Source organism: Schistocerca nitens, chromosome 3, assembly GCF_023898315.1.
Source record: "Schistocerca nitens isolate TAMUIC-IGC-003100 chromosome 3, iqSchNite1.1, whole genome shotgun sequence".
Lineage (NCBI taxonomy): Eukaryota > Metazoa > Arthropoda > Insecta > Orthoptera > Acrididae > Schistocerca > Schistocerca nitens.
The window spans coordinates 799,420,557-799,438,297 of NC_064616.1; the positions used below are offsets into that span (position 1 = coordinate 799,420,557).

Below are 17,741 nucleotides of genomic sequence, written 5' to 3' on the forward strand. Positions count from 1 at the left end.
TGTGTGTGGCAATTTACGTGCCTTTGTTAGGCCTTCTGGCAAGGTGATTCTCCGCCTGCCTGCTGACGAAGTGCTACACCTCCATTCCAGGACGGGACGTCGTCTTCAGCCGCCGGCGTCGCTTGCTGACTTCGCCTTTGACGTACCGGGTTTCAGCCCCCAGTCTCCTACCAGTCGACCGCTTCCACCTGATGCAGAAGAACTGTACATTACCTTCCTAACTTCTCACCCTCCCATTCACAGGGACATACTCCATACGGCTCGGGGGGCGGGGGGGCCTATGTGGCATAGAGCACCATAAATATCGATATTTGTTCAGTGTATAAGTGTGCTATCTTTGAGGAGATGGCTTTGGGGAGGATGTTGGCCACTAATGGCAGTTAGCCTCCGAACTGGTATCTGTGTAGAAGCGAAGTACTAATAAATCTGTATCTGAGAGAATTCTAGTTATTTACCTACAACTATATCCTATTCCCTCACATACAACCATAATGGCTACAGAGTTTGCAGAGATTTTTTTGAGAACCCTTGATGTATAAAACAAAAAAGTAAGAAATATTATTCTAAAAAAGAAAGAAAACCCATCAGATGTGGCTCTGCGAGGCAAAAGAGGTAAAATTGAACCTGCAAACAAAATTTCAGCAGAAAGAGTGGCAGTTATTGAAGAACACATTAGTAGCTTCTCTAAGTACTCAAGTCACTACAGCAGAGAAAAAACTGTCAACAAAATATTCCTTAATTCAGACTTGAACCTAACAATTATATACAAGCTGTACAAAGAGTCACATGAGGAAATAGGAATCATGCCTGAGAAAGAAAGCTTCTATGGAAAATTTTCAACACAAAGTTTAATTTGTGTTTTCACAGGCCTCAGACAGATACCTGTGTCACTTGTGACAGGTTCCAAATAAAAATTTTGCATGTTACAGAAGAAGGAAAAAAGTTGGCAATGAAACAAAAAGAATTGCGGTTAAGAAAGGCTGAAGCTATAAAAGAATTAAAAGGAAATAGCACCAAAAACAAGGCAAAAGATACAGCATCAATCTGTTTTGACCTTCAAAGAATGAAGCCAATGCCTGCTGTTAAAAACTCCAAAGCGTATTATATGTGACAACTGTGGTCATATAACTTAAATATCCATAATCTCAAAGACAGTACTGGAAACATGTACATGTGGCATGACGGTCAAGCCAACGGGGGGTGTCAGGAAATATTGAGTTTCCTTCTACAACACATTAAGACCCTCTCTAGCTACATCAAACACACTGAGGTATTTGCTGACAATTGTGGAGGCTAGAACAAGAGCCACTTGACCTCAAAATTTTGGTTGTATGTAGTAAGAAACACAATCATTGAGACAGTCACCCAGCATTACTTTGTACCAGGCCACTTGTACAATGAATGTGACCGAGACTTTGGGCACATAGAGATCAAAAATAAAAATAAAAAGAAAAGAAAACAACAGAGACCTGTACATTCTGGATGAAGTTTATTGTAACTAAAATGTAACTTTGTTGATATTGATGCCCTGAACAATTTTTTCCCCAAAAAGGTAAAAGACATCAGAATAATGCAATTTCTTAAATTTAAGAAGAGTACTCCAGGCATACTACACTACACTGCAAGTATTCGGCAGGATACCTAGAGCCATACAGTCAACTTAGCCTGAAACAAAACGCCACTGGAAGACTACCTGCAAAGCTCCCAACTCTACAACCAACAACAACAAAGCCTACACTAAAACCACAAAAAGTAAAAGACCTGATTGAGCTGCTCCAGTTTGTTCCACCCATCCATCATCCCTTTCATTTGGTGTTAAAAAATGTAGCCACTCAGCCTCAAGCCTAAGCAGCAAGTCAGTGTGATGAAGAGGCAGACCAAAGTGATGGAGATGAAGGAGATGAAGCTCTGGACAATGTTCATGGAAATGAAGAGGATGAATGAAAATGAAAATTTTTATTTTGTTCTGCCTTTTAGATTGTATGTTTCTTGACTGAACTTTACTTTTTTGTAATACCAACTTTTAATTCTTAAAAATAAAAATAAGTGATTTTCTACTTTCAAAATAATTTCATTACTGACCTACATTCAGAAGGCAAGGGGTTCAAGTGCAGGTGCACAAGAGATCCAAGTGCAGCATGCAAAACATGGAGAACTTTCAGTATGCAAAAATATGTTTATAAAATAATGTCTTAATATTCTTCTGTGATGAACTATATCCTTGAGGTACATGGTAATGTAAACAAAACTACCTAACTCCTAACATGACCTACTGGAATTTTTCTGAACTTTAACTTCAGTCTCAGAAACAGACATACGGCTGGGAGAGCGGTATACTAACCACATTCCCCTCCATATGCGCATCCAGTGATGACTATGGGCTGAGGATGACACAGCGGCCGGTTGGTACCATTGGGCCTTCATAGCCTGTTCAGGAGGAGCTTTAGTTTTTACTTTTTCAACATACTGCTGTGATTTTTCTCTTGAATTCTTTGTCCCTGCGCTTTCTACAATATTTAAGAAATAACTATTAAGCACATTTGCTTCCTCTGCATCTCACAAAATGCTCTTCATGAGAAAATGTGGGAAATTAGAGCTAATACATGGACTTACTGACAATCATTCTTCACATGTGCCATTTGTGAATGGAACAGGGAAGGGGGGATCAGTTGGTGGTGCCAAAAGTATCCTCTACTACAGACCATTAGTGGCTTTTAGCATATGATGTGGATGTAGATGTAGATAGACTTTATAATTTATAACTTTATAGCTTAGGATTTACATAGCATTAGTTGCAAGAGGTGAGAAGGTACTTGTAAGATTTTTATAAACATTTATGCAGTAATTATTAAATGAATATGCTACTGCTTCTGAAATACTTTGTAGAACATGTTTCCATATGATTTCTTTGGGATTATTGTTTTTACTCTTTACCAGTCCTGTTTCTGAATTAGTGGTCTGACTCAGTGTTTTAATCTCGTTTCCTGATTTGCTAATGGCATTTTCAATAGCCAGTTTCTTTGTTCATTTTATTACTTTCCTGTAGATTCTCTCTCTCTATTTTTTTTGTATTCCCAGTAGTACCATTTGAAACTTAGGTAGTCTATTTTATGTTTACTGAGTCTTTTTATTCAATATAATGTTAAAAGGTTTTATTTAAAGTTACTTATATTATTCTCATTCAGTTGCTGATACTTAATAGTGAGGTTCCCTGGTTTTGCTTTATGGATATTTTTGTTCTTTGAAATCAGACAGATTACTTTAATCTACTTTTACTCTGTTATGTACATTTGTTATAATATAATCTATAGATATAGCACAATTAACAGTACCTATAGTGTGGGCATTGACTGTATTAAGTAAGTTGTGTGAAATTAGTAGTGATTGACCTTCATCTTTCAGTTTTGATTTCATATTGCAGTTAATATTAAAACAGCTACACAGAATTATTATTTTTTGTTTACCATCATATCTGATCACCTCACTCTCTCAGGAATTATATTCTACTAATGTCAGGTAATTGATAAACATTGATGTTTATAAATCATGTACTGTTTATTACTGTATGTGTGGATCCAAATTTAAAGTATTCATCAGTGCTTAATTTTACTAGATCAACTCAATTCTTTACCATACTTGTTAACCATTTTTGCAGAGATATATATAGTTATCACCATATCTGTAAACTGACCCACAAAAGTATGATGCTAGTATATAGTTCCATAAATTACCAAGAGAGACTTTCTGTTCCTGAAGCCAATGTTTTGCAAAACATGTAGCTATTGGCCTGTCCTTTATTGTTGGATATTTTTGATACATGGCCGTCGGTTTATTTCTAGTAGTGCCACAGATAGTTACCTAAAATGAGGCTCTCTGCTTTTTATTTTCAATGGGAATAAGCTGCTTGTGACATGGTTATTGTATTTAATTATGTCTGTCATTTGTAAGTTGTCACTTAAATCTGTGTGAATGAAATCTATGCTGTTGCTATTTTACAATGTGTTTAGCATCTTCATTCTAAAAAGATTGTTAACACCATTTAAATGTAAAAGTTGTGACCAGTACAGTTTACATCTGTCACACTAATTTTACTGAAATGCTTACATATTTTCTCTAACTGAGCATTTGCTACATTAATTTCTGTGTTTATCCATGTAGCAGGTCATAGCAGTGTGGAATATTGAATAACAGAATGCTTGTGTGCTGACTTAATCAAACACTTATTAAATTCCCAGCAGGCTGTGATAATTTTGTTCTTGCAGACATCATTTACTCTGCCAAAATGCTCATTAAAACCATTCAAAGATAACTTATTGATTTCTGACAGATTTATGTTTTCCAAGTTCACCAGATGATGCTTTTACTTTATTTTCTTACTAAAACAGCATGCTTTAACAATAAGTTCAATAGTTAAAATTCTTCAGCTTCTAGATAGATACTAACTTGGCTAAACAGCCAAATATTGTATGAACATAAATGTAATCTGTCCCTCATTACACTTAGCCTTTAAATTTGGAATATTGTATTCAGTATATGGAATGTCTCATAAACATTAGGCAGGCTGTGAGCTACTCAAAATTATTGAAATTGAAAAAAATGTAAATGCCTATAAGATAAAATATACTCAACATTTAACGTTCAAAATATTTTTCTTTTTCTGATGTCTACAGCTGATTTACTTTTTTTTCCCCCAGATCGCTATTTATTTTTCACACACTATATGCAACAAAAAATATATTACTCTCATGTAGAAGCCTGTTGTGTGGCTATATCTGCAGATTTATATTTTAGTTATGGTAAATCAATTTAAGTCATTAACAGCTGAAAATCACCTACAAATTTCCTGAATTTGATTATTTTTCTTTTCCATACTGTGGAATTCTGTCATTGCCACATTAGGAATAATGATGATTATTGTAGAGATATATACTGATCAGCCAGAACATTATGACCGCTGACCTACTATCAATATAAACCCATCCAGGTGATAGCAGCATTACCTGGCAAAGAATGAGTGCTAATTAGACACATGCATGGTGCAAGTAGTATCAGTGAGCATGCTGTCCATGTGTAGATGCGAAAGATGCGTGATCTATCTGAGTTTTACTGAGGGCTGATTGTGATGGCCGGAGTCTCAGCACAAGCATTTCGGAAACTGCATGACTTGTCAGGTCTTCGAAGAGCATTGTGGTGAATGTCTTTGACATGTCACGATACCAAGGTGAAATTTTGTCCAAATGTCATAGGGTTGTGTGGTCACCCCTCATTACAGATGTTGGACATTGTAGGTTGGGCAGACTAGTAAAACAAGACAGGTGACAAATTGTGGTGGAACAAACATCACATTTTAATGCTGGGCAGAGTAAAAGTGTGTCTGAATGCACAGTGCACTGCACACTCCTAAGAATGAGCCTCTGCAGCCGACAACCCATGCATGTGGCAATGTTAACACTATAAAATTAGGAACTATGACTGAAGTGGGCACATGACTATTGGCACTGGATGTTGGTGCAGTGGCAGAGTCTTGCATGGTATGATGAATCACAGTACCTTCTTCATCATGCCAATGGTAGAGTGTGAATCTGTCACCTTCCAAGGGAACAGCACCTTGACACTTGTAGTGCAAGATGAGAAAAGCTATGGTGGCTCCATTATGCTCTGGAGAACATTGACATGGGTATCCATGGGTCCAGTGGAGCTTGTGCAAGGCACCATGATGGCCAAGGAGTATGGTATACTGGTTGTAGACCAGGTACACCCATTCATGACCACCACATTTCCCAACAGTAGGGGCATTTTTCAACAAGATAATGCAACATATCACAAGGTCACGAATCTGATGGAGTGGTAAGGTGAAAACAGTGGTGAGTTCCAATTGATGTGCTAGCATCCCAGCTTGCCAGATCTAAACCTGATCGAACACATCTGGGATATGATTGAACGTGGCATCAGAATTCATGGCCCTCCTCGCTGAAATTTATGGGAATTAGGTGACTTGTATGTGCAGATGTGGTGCCAATCCCTCCAGCGACCTACCAAGGCCTCACTGCTTTGATGCCATGATGTGTTGCTGCTGTTATCCATGGCAAAGATGGACATACTGGCTGTTTGGTAGACAGTCATAATGTTATAGTTGATCAGTTTGTACATATCTTTCAGACATAGCAATTGTGTAATAGTATTTTTTGTAACATGCATAAATCAGATAATCACCCTTAAAATAGCTTAACAATCACACATAGTTCAAATACTGTCAAATAAGAAACAGTTATTTTAAAAATTAGAAGGAATGGCAATTGATGATGCCATACTTTTTTGTACCTTGATTAACTTTAAAAAAGAGAGAGAGGTATACAAGAGATAAACTGGTAGCATTTTCATTTTGATAGGGTGAACATACTTTCTGGAGAGTAAAGTAGACACATAAATGCAAACTTCATTTCCTTGTGATAAAAGCATTCTGTAATGTCTCTTTCAATACATGAAAATTATTGTGAAGGAAATCACATAACAGTAAATCCATACTACTGAAAATACTTTTATTTGCAACTGATTGTAAATACCAATTAACAATTCTGCATGGTATGCAACTGGAATATTCCTAGACCACATATAAATATATATATGCAAATATATTGGAAAGAGAAGTCCTTTTTCCACAAATTGAGGAATTTCATTTTGTAGTCTACTTCAATTTCTATTGCCTACCTGTTACAGTTTGCAATAGATATGGTGTTAATTTGCATTAGCTCATTGGCAATGTACCATAAAAATACCAGTTACAACAATGTAAGAATACATTCTCTGAGATGGTGTTATATGTCTAATTAGTAAAATTTTTTGTTGTGTACCCAATCAAACTTAAGAGATTCTGGAAGTAATATGCTATAAAATATCGTTTTTGTGTGCCAGGTAAATATTTAAATTACATTTACTATCACAAAGCACAAAAATGTTCACAGAGGAAATTAGCACAGAAAGATTATCCAACGTACAATCTCTTCAACATGTTATCAGTCTTGATCTCTTTTGCTTGTCCTGCCCAAACAGTTTGGACAAGTAGAATGTACAAGTAGTAGAACTCCCAAAACTACAGGATGTAACTTACAATGACTGCTGTAAACATTGAATGGATGTCTGAGAGTCTTGAAGTAAAAATCCATGTACAAAGTGTACATAATTAAAAAGATATTTTAACATTATTTAATCATTGTTATGTATCTCCTGGAATCTCCTCATGTGACTTATCAATAACCACTTCTTCCAAGGAAATGTTTGTTGCTTCTCTTCCCAAGAAGCTGCTCGTATATTGTGGTAGAGAACTCTGACTAGATTTGAAATCTTTCAATAGAACTGACCAGTCAGCTGATCTCCAGGATTCTGAATCTTCAGAAACTACAAATGAAGAAGCTGCACTATCTCTTCTACTGACACTACAGTCTTTATCAGCTGGCCTGATATCACAATCAGATTCAGACACACTTCTATGGAGGCAAGATTCACTATTATTATGTCCTACTGTGGGGCATTTTATCTCATTACTGTGGAGTTGCAGCAAAGATGAAAACAAAAAATGACAACTTTGACTTTCTGGAGCTGAAGTAGTTCCAGTTTCGACAGAAGATTTTATTTTATCATTCTCTCTGATATCTGAAAATAATTCACTATTTCTTGAATACAATGTAACATCTGGCAAACTGTAACACTTTCTGTTCACTAGAAATGATTTTCCATTTCTATACTTTCCTTCAAAATCTGAAATTCTCCTAAGGAAACCTGAACAAAATACATGATTCTGATTAGCAGTAGTGCCTATATTTTTACATTCTGAAATGTCATGAGTTGTTTTGATAATACTTGGAACACCCATACATTTAGTGACAGAGTTTCTAATAGAAGATTGCCCTATCTCTTTTATTTCATTTGGCAGTAACTGAAACCCTTGATCATCTTGGCTTACAATACATTTGGTTGTCACTAATAGATTTGGTGTACTTTTTGTCATTTTTCTGAAATAATTATCGCCACTGCCTTGAAGTAAATTAAATCCTCCTAGCTCATTTGATGAATGAGTAAGTTTCCTTTGGCAAAATGTACAATGTTTGCAATGTTTGCAGACCAAATCAAAGCTGGAATCCATCTTTGATTCACTATCTTGACAACTGCTCGAGTAACTATATATTTCAGATATGTTAGGAACTGTGTCCACAGTTCTTCTTCTGGGATTAGATCCCGTTTTTGATCCATCTTTATCTAGCATAGGTTTCCAACGAACGCCTTTCTTTTTTGAACCTTCTGAAGAACTTTGTCTTCTTACTGGAATTAATCTTGGACAGCTTTTGATTTTTGGGAGGTGACTTGGAGCCAGCTTTTTGCTGAAAATTATGTCACCTATTCCTTCAAAATTAGAAGGGATGGAAGAGTGAAAGTTTTTCTTGGTAGTAGAGCAATGTTCTAATGAAGACTCTGATGCCTGTGACCATAGTCTTTGAGATTCAGTTGCAGTGTACTTATTGATTTTGTCAGTTGTTACAACATTTGCAGCACTCGCCATGCATGTGCTACATTCCTCTGATGGTTCCTGATAGTGAAGACTGATGTCAGAGTGTCCCAGAGTTGATGAACTTGGCCAAGACAGCAGTGCTGCAGATGAACTGTGTATGGGCTTGGCAGATTGGCCACTGCTTGAAGTTTGGTGATGTTTGGTGATGCCCAATGGACTAAAACTGCTGCTACCTCTGGAAAAGACAAAGTTGCAGATCAGTTTATGGCATTCCTTTTAGTGATAAAAAAGTTCCAGTGGAGTTAGAATTCCTATATAATTTTATGGAGGACAGTGGGAATATCTTAAGAGGTATGTAATACCTCTTTAAGCCACTGAATAATTAACATGCTGAATGTAGGTACAAAATAATTAAAAAAGTGACAGTTTCCTTTAATGTAACTGACATCAATAAAGAAGATTCAAGATCCAAATTTTGTTTATAGTTGAGTATTTTGCTGAAGGAGAAATGTCTGAATGCATCTGCACAAACTCTAATTTCCCTTATCTTGTCTTCATGGTGTTCACTCGAAATGAATATTGGTGACAGTAGAATACTTCTGCACTCAGTAATAAATGTCTGTTTTCTAAATTTTGTCAACAGTGTTTCACAAAAACATCATTATCTCCCTCCAGGAATAGCCATTTGAGTCCCTGAGGCATTTCCATAATACCCAAGGGTTGAGTAAACCTACTGGTGACAAATCTAGCAGCACATGTCTTCCTTTAATCTGACCTGGTGATGATCTCAAAACCTCAAGCAGTACTCAAGAATGGGTAATGGGTTGCACCAGTGTTCTATACAAGGTCTCCTGTATACATCCACTACACATTCTTAAAATCTCCCAGTAAACTGAAGCTGATCATGTGCATTTCCTTGCATGCTCATTCCATTTCATATTGCATTGAAACATTATGCTGAGATGTTTAATCAATGCAACTGTGTCAAGCAGCACACCACTAATACTGTCTTTGAACATTATAGGGTTGTTTTTCCCACTCAATTACATTAATTTACATTTTTCTACATTTAGGACAAGCAGGCATTCATCACACCAAATATAAATTCTGTCTAAGTCATCCTGTAACCTCCTGCTGTCACTCAGTGACAATAATTTCCCATATACTGCAAAATCATCAGAAAACAGTCCAGAATACAGCTCTCCCCATCCATCAGCTTATTTATGTATATGGAATGTCATAGACAACCACTTCGACTAGAAAACACTGAGCTGCTCATTGACACTAGTTCACTACACACTGGCAGACAAGCAGATGGGAGTATAGATGCTTATGTTACTATATACAAAACCACATGACTGTGGTGCTGCAGTCAATGCTGAGCAACAATACAGAAACTGCAAGCTACAAAGAATGAAAACAATAATAACAAATGAGCCCTGCTGTATTTTATACAAGGATTTGTGCTAAAAAACTTGTAAAATAATATGAACACAAACTACTAGAAAACACAGAGCCTCTCACTGTCAGTAGTTCATTGTTCACTGGCAGATAAGCAACTGTACTCCATGTGATCTTAGAAAATTCATATGCAACACATTTTTAAATTTTAATGATGTGATAAGAATGCCCACATAAAAGCAAGCCATAGTAAATTTTGTCAGTGCAGAAGTCTAAAATCTGCCACTCACAAGCAATCACTGCTCACTACATCTCTTAATTTTCACATGAGGTATTATAACTGAAATATCTCTTTAGAGATGTGATTGCTGTGTTCCTCTCAATGGAATTTGAGCTTTATCAGAATAAAGATTTTGTTTCTGCAAACAGTGATTCCTTAGCAACTTACACAGGAAATGTTATTTTTTTCTGGACTATATAATAGTTTTTAGTGGCAGTGGAAATGAAGAAATAATTATGTTGTTGATACAGAGCTAAAATGTGTCATCAGTGTAACGTATCACAGAATAAGTTAAGATAATGCTGCACATTATCCCAGATGAAGAATTATCTACAAACACAGAAGTAATATTATTGCCCATGTTAATGACTCAGAAAGTAATGAGAAAGTTCCGGCTAGCTGCGCGGTCTAACGCACTGCTTCCCGAGCAGGAAAGCATGCCGGTCCCTGGCACGAATCCCCCTGGGGGATTCGTGTTGAGGTCTGGTGTGCTGTCCAGCCTGTGGATGGTTTTTAAGGCAGTTTTCCATCTGCCTCGGTGAATGTGGGCGGGTTCTCCTTATTCCACCTCAGTTACCTGTGTCAGTGAATGCTGCGCAAACACTGTCTCCACATATGTGTACGCTGTCATTACTCTACCACAGAAACATTTGGGGTTACACTCGAGTGGTACAAGACGTTCCCGGGGGAAGGGGAGGGGGGGGGGGTTGACTGGGGGCTGAACTGCACAATAACCCTGGGTGTTCGGTTTCGGGCGGTGGTGGGGTGGGTGGACAAAGCCTCTCCATTGTTTCAGGTTCCCGGTTCAATACACAATACACACACACAATGAGAAAGTTTAATGAAAAAAATTGTATCAATGTACAGTTATAACTTAACCAAATATGAGAGTAACAACTACATCTTAATAGAGATTACTGTAAACCTGCACACTTTAGAAAGTTCAAAATGTAGTACCATTGAACTATATGGCTGATGGATCACAACTAATCTCTGCTATGTCATGCAACTACCTAAGAATGATACAGTTTAGAGATATGAAATGCAATGAACACATAAGTTCAGTTGTTGAAAACAACTGACAGGTTTTAACTGGCGGGGTATTGAGATACGAGAGTTAGAACTGAAAAGAAGGTGCTTGCAGAATGTATTCATGACTTATACTGGAACACTGACCCTGTTTTTGAGGTACATATCATGTCATACAGACATTTTATATTTAATTTTTTATTTATATTTATTTTTATGTGTGGTCATCAAATGATGTCTTTTGCAAATGTCATGTTGTTACAAAGGTATAGTACATTCCATACTTATGTACAAAGGTTTAATACATATTTAACTACAAATGTTAATACATAATGTATATACAATAGATTTTTTCCAGTGAATACATACATTTCTTTTTAATAAAAGTTTTTAATTTTGTTGTAAATGAATTCCTAGTAAATACTTTTATTAATTCTGGCAACTTTTTGTATCACATTGAGCCACTGATATATGAACTACGTCTATTACTTTTATTATTTCTTGGGTTGTGGTTATGTCCATCATAGCATTTAGGTGTGTCACCCTGATGGCTTAAAAAAAAAGGGAAAAAATCATAACTCTATACATATAAAATAAGTACATAGTGAAATATTCATTTTTGATAAGGCCATCAAGACAGGTTTCCCTGTATCCCAGACCATGTTGCAGCCTAACAGCTCCCTGTTGTGGCACTAGTACTCTGTTCGAGTGCACATTACTGGCACACTCCTGTAGCTCTATCCCATAACTTAAATATGAGAAAATTTTTCTATGGTATACTGTTTTATTTCATACAACTTTGGACAGTTAGAAAATCATATACAATGTGCTGCTTATTTTTCTGCTTACATAGTTAACACAATTTTCCCACTGAAGAGTGTCATTCAGGTGCAGACCAGAACACTTACAGTTTGTACAACAGAAATATCTCCTACACACCTATGGTATGAGTTGCCTGATTTGAACTCCAGTAACTTTGATTTTGTGGTATTTACTTATATGCCTTCATTAGTAAACTATTTAGACACTTCAGATATTCCATGTGCTGAAAAATATGTTGTATGCATCTCATTATCACCATAAAACAGCAGAGAGGTGTGTGGATCTGCATCTAGAATTATAGTGCTAGCTGGGGACATAAAACATTCGTTAAAAATGTTACAAACAAATTTTGGCCTTTTCTATTAAAGACATCATCTTCACTGTTGACTGCAGAAAACTATTTATTTCACTTCACTATTGCAATTTTGGGCTTTGGGTCATTATCAAGTGGAACTCCAAAATATTTTGCTTCAGCACATGTTAGACTTTCAAAATCTTGCAACTTTTAGGCTACACATGTCATCATCAGAGCTAAGCCTTGTCAATATAGGAAAACAGTAACATCAAACAAGTGCAAAGCTCTGAACATTGTGAAAGGATCTAAATTTCTCAAAACTGTTACCAATATTAACATCCTTAAAACAAATCACTATGAATCAATTTTCCAGCACATTATTCACATGTGAGTTTGCATGAGGTAGGTGTGGAGCAGGGGCTGGTGGAGACTGTGGCCAGGAGGATTATGGGATCAAACAATATGTTGCTATGACACTTCACATCTATGGAAGTCAAAGAAACTGGTGCTGAAGGATTGAAACAGCAAAGTTTTGAAGCAGTCATTGAAATTGAGCATGTTTTGCCCTTGTTGGTGAACTATATTCTTGGCAACAATTAGGCAATGGCATTTCACTGGTGTGGACAGCTGGTTGCTGTCATCCTTACGTAAAATGCTTATGCACATTAAAACGAAGCTCGTGTATGATATGATTGCATTTACAGTCTGTGGCCACAATGAGTTCACTGGTTCTACATTCATATTGTGTGCTCCTGCAACATCATCCTCAAAGACATTAATCATACATTCAAAAACACTCCCTCCTGCTCCCCACTACATTTCTCACCCAAATTACCCCAAAAAATTCATCTCAAAACTGGAAACATTCTCATTCTTGTTTATGTGCCTTTCAATGACACTACATCTCAGTTATACAATGAGTTGTCATCTTTCCTTTAAATTCCAGCAGAAAAGTGTATAAGTCCTGAAATGAATTAGCCAAACAGAATCATGTAGCAATGTGTTTAAAGAATTTAAAATCCTAACACATCCGTGAACAAAAGAATATTTTTTTAAAAAGCTGCATCAGGAGCTACCACCATCAAACAATAACATGCCTAAAAGTAGAACAAGTAACCCGGATGACCCCTACAGGAGAGACACATAGAGGGCTGAAGAAAATATATAGATTTTTCATTTAATATTGGTTCTTGAAACTTTGTAAGCAGACTTTCATGTGATAACTGGAATATACCTTCAGGGTCAGCTAATTCAAATTTTTTAACATTTCCATGATGAGCTTCTGTGAGCTAAACAAACTTTTAACCACCTTCTTTGTACATGTTCAGTATACCCTCATAATCCTGTTTCATATAGGTCCCACATACTTGAACAGTTTCTAAGCTGGTATGTGAAAGTGATTTTTAAGCAGTCTCCTTTGTATGCTGACTACATGTTCCTAGTACTCTGCCCCATGAACCAAACTCTGCCACCTACCTTACCTATGACTGACTCCATGTGATCATTGTGTTTCATATCCCTACAAATTGTAACACCCAGGTATTTATATGTGTCAACTGAGTCAAATTGTGGCAGCATTGATGCTGCTTTCTTCAGATGTTACTTGGTGTAGGTAAGTGCATCATCTGCAAAACATCTGAGGTTACTAATATGAATTATTTAGGAATAAAGGAGATGACTCACAGAAGTGCTGCATTGATGATAGGTACGCAGTCATAAGGTACTGAGCTTTGCTAGCTATCAGAATGAAATTCCTTTCTCAAGCTTGTACACACACTCACACACACACACACACACACACACACACACACACACACACATGGAGAGGGGGGGGGGAGTGAAGGATGTGCTGTAATGATAGCTCTGTTCTGCGCAGCTCAGAAAAGCTGATGGTGGGTGGATGTGTTGAGGATCCAGATGGCACAGGTTGAAATGGAGCCATCGAAATCTCACGTGTGGTAATCTGCTGCATGTTGTGTCACTGGGTGGTCCACCTTTGTTTTGGCAACAGTATGGCAGTGGCCATTCATTCTAGTTGATAGCTGACTGGTTGTCAAATCAATGTAAAATGCTGTGCAGTGGTTGCAGGCAGAGATGGTATATAACATGGCTGCTTTCAAAGGTGGCCTGGCCTCTGATGATGTAGGATAAGCCTGTGACAGGACTGGAGTAGATGGTGCAGGGTGGGTGGGTTGGGCAGGTCTTGCATCTTGGTCCCCTGTGGCAGGGGACTGGCAGTGGGAGGCCGCTATTAATACTATATGTGAGTTAATTAACATACAAAATGACAAAAGGAGTCCAAATACATTCCTGGGTACCACTAAAGTTACTTCTATGCCTGCTGATGATTCCCCCCTTGACCAATTAGGAATTAGAGGTATATCCAATGAGTGGCTCAGGACATACCTATGTGGCCACAAACAGGTGGTTGAAGTGCAATATACTGACAACAAAATCAGCTACTACTATTCAGGATATGAAAAAGTGAAATATGGCATCCCTCAAGGATTGGTATTAGGATCCACTCTGTTTCTCCTCCAACTTGCAGATGATATAAGCTTCCTTATTAGTGGGAAAACAGAAGAAGAAATCTCCTATCCAAACAATGAACAGTGGTTCAGCTATAAAAAGCTAATTATAAACAAAGAAAAGACAGCACTGAACTTTTACAATCTAAAAGGAAGGCACCATCCAAACATACAAATAGAACTAAGAGACAGAGTTCTTGAAAGTGTTGACAGCACAAAATTTCTGGGACTCTGGCTCCAGAACAACACATAATGGGAGGTTCATACTGAATATCTGCAAAGAAAACTAAGCAAAACCTACAACATGATAAGGATCTTAAAACGTTGTTGCAGCAAAGCCAGCCTGTAAAATGTATACTACTCCTATGTGCATTCTGTAATTAAATATGGCATAATCTTCTGGGGCAATGCAACAACAAACATTAAACTTTTCAGGGTGCAAAAGATAATATCAAGAATTATTGAAGGGTAAACAATAGGAAATCATGCAGACCCATATTGAAAAATATGTCAATTCTTCCTCTTCCTTGCATTTTTACCAGGTTTCATAAAACAATATATTGATAGACACCCAGATATCTTATTAAAAATTAAGATATATATGCATACAATACAAGACAAAAATCTGATCTTCATATGAAACAGGTGAGAACATCATGTAATCAAAAAGGCACTCTACATATTGGGATAAAAATTTAGAATAATCTGCCTAACCATATTAAACCAGTAAGTAAACTCAGTAGCTTTAAGGCTGAACTAAAGGTATATTTAATTGATCATTTCTTTTACAGTCTGACAGAGTACCTAGAAACCAAACAACAGAAATAAATATGCATTATGAATATTCTACTTTGCATGTTGTTTCTAATGTTTGTTGTATATGTGATTCTTTGCTAAACTACTTAAGTATCTAGTACTTAGGAATGCAATACAAACTGTATTTTATTTTATAAAGACTTAACCATGTCCAATATCCTTGTATATTTCTATACATGTAGGATTATAAGTACTAAATAAATAAATAAAGCATCCTCCCTATGAAAAGATACTCAATACAGTCACAAATTTCGTTTGATACTCAAATGATCATACTTTCACCAATAAGTGTTGGTGTGTTACCAGCTCAGCTGCTTTATGGAACAAGAAATGCTGCATCCACCTGCATGCATTGATTGATGACTTTCAAGTCAGTATATGAACCTGCACAAGAATTAAGATCAGAAAGAAGATTTACAGTGACATATATGTGTCATTTTTATTAGTTAGTTTTATGTTCCATAGTTTATTTCCACAATGTCTATCGAAAATACATGGAACAAATTGGTCTGTGTGTTACAGATTCATGACTTCCTTGTGTGCATGGTTTTCTTTTAGGCACTCAAGGAATTTTGAATAGTATAGTAGCTCAAATTTAACAAAAATTAACATATTAATATTTGTAACTACTCATGTTACAAGTGAAACACAAATTTTATAATAAAGTAAACATATTTTGCTACTATAGACCTTCTTCACATTATAGTGCAATCAAGCCAATAATATTATAAGAAATGTATGATACCAGTGGGTATGAATATGTTCAATTTGATAAGAATAATTTCAATATATTGGAGTGCCAAAGAAACTGGTATAGGCATGTGTATTCAAATACAGAGATATGTGAAGAGGAAGAATATGGCTCTGCAGTCACCAACACCTATTTAAGACAAGTGTCTGGCACAGTTGTTAGATCGGTTACTGTTGCTACAATGGCAGGTTATCACGATTTAAGTTAGTTTGAATGTGATGTTACAGTCAGCACACGAGTGATGGGATACAGCATCTTTGAGGTAGATTTTCCCGAGTGTACTGTGAATGTCAGGAATCTGGTAAAACATCAAATCTCCAACATCACTGTGGCCGGTAAAAGATCCTGCATGAATGGGACAAATGACAAACAAAGAGAATCATTCAATGTGACAGAAGTGCAATCCATCTGCAAATTGCTGCAGATTTCAATGCTGGGCCGTCAATAAGTGTCATTGTGCAAACTATTCAATGAAACATCATCGATATGGAGTTTCAGAGCTGAAGGACCACCTGTGTACCCTTGATGACTGCATGACAAAAAGATTTATGCCTTGCCTAGGCCAATAAACACTAACATTTGACTGTAGATGATTGGAAACATGTTGCCTAGTGAGACAAGTCTTGCTCCAAATTATATTAAGCGGATGGACATGTACAGGTATGGAGACAACCTCACGAATCCATGGACCCTGCATGTCAGTAGGGGACTCTTCAAGCTGGTGGAGGCTCTGTAATGGTGTGGGGCATGTACAGTTGGAGTGATATGGACCCCTGATATGTCTAGTTATGACTCTGATAGGTGACATGTGACATATACGTAAGCATCCTGTCTGATCACCTGCAGCCACTCATGTCCATTGTGCATTCTGATGGACTTGGGCAATTCCAACAGGACAGTGCGACAGCCCACACATTCAGAATTACTATAGAGTGGCTCCAGGAACACTCTTCTGAGTTTAAACACTTCTGCTGGCTACCAAACTCCTCAGACATGAAGATTTTTGAGCATATCTGGGATGCCTTGCAATGTACTGTTCAGAAGAGATCTCTACCCCCTTTTACTTCTACAGATTTATGGACAGCCCTGCAGGATTCAAGGTGTGTTCGCTACAGCACTACTTCAGACATGAGTCGACTCCATGCCATGTCATGTTACAGCACTTCTGCGGGCTCACAGGGGCCCTACACAATATTAGACAGGTGTACCAGTTTCTTCGACTCTTCAGTGCACGTTCATAAAAATGAGTTATTTATACCCTGCACATTTAAATTAATGTTGAACTAATATTATGATTGTTTCAAAGTTGTAACAGT

At 37.0% G+C, this 17,741-nt stretch overlaps 1 protein-coding gene across 1 annotated transcript in view; it reads right to left on the reverse strand.

The window, feature by feature from the left end:
• Nucleotides 1–6,581: 6,581 nt before the first annotated feature.
• LOC126248825 (uncharacterized) overlaps nt 6,582–17,741 on the reverse strand; it is a 651,409-nt gene continuing 640,249 nt past the window's right edge. Inside the window, exon 13 of the mRNA XM_049950238.1 lies at nt 6,582–8,738. Coding sequence (XP_049806195.1) covers nt 7,214–8,738 — 1,525 coding nt within the window. The 3' untranslated portion in view covers nt 6,582–7,213. The remainder of the gene's footprint in view (nt 8,739–17,741) is intronic.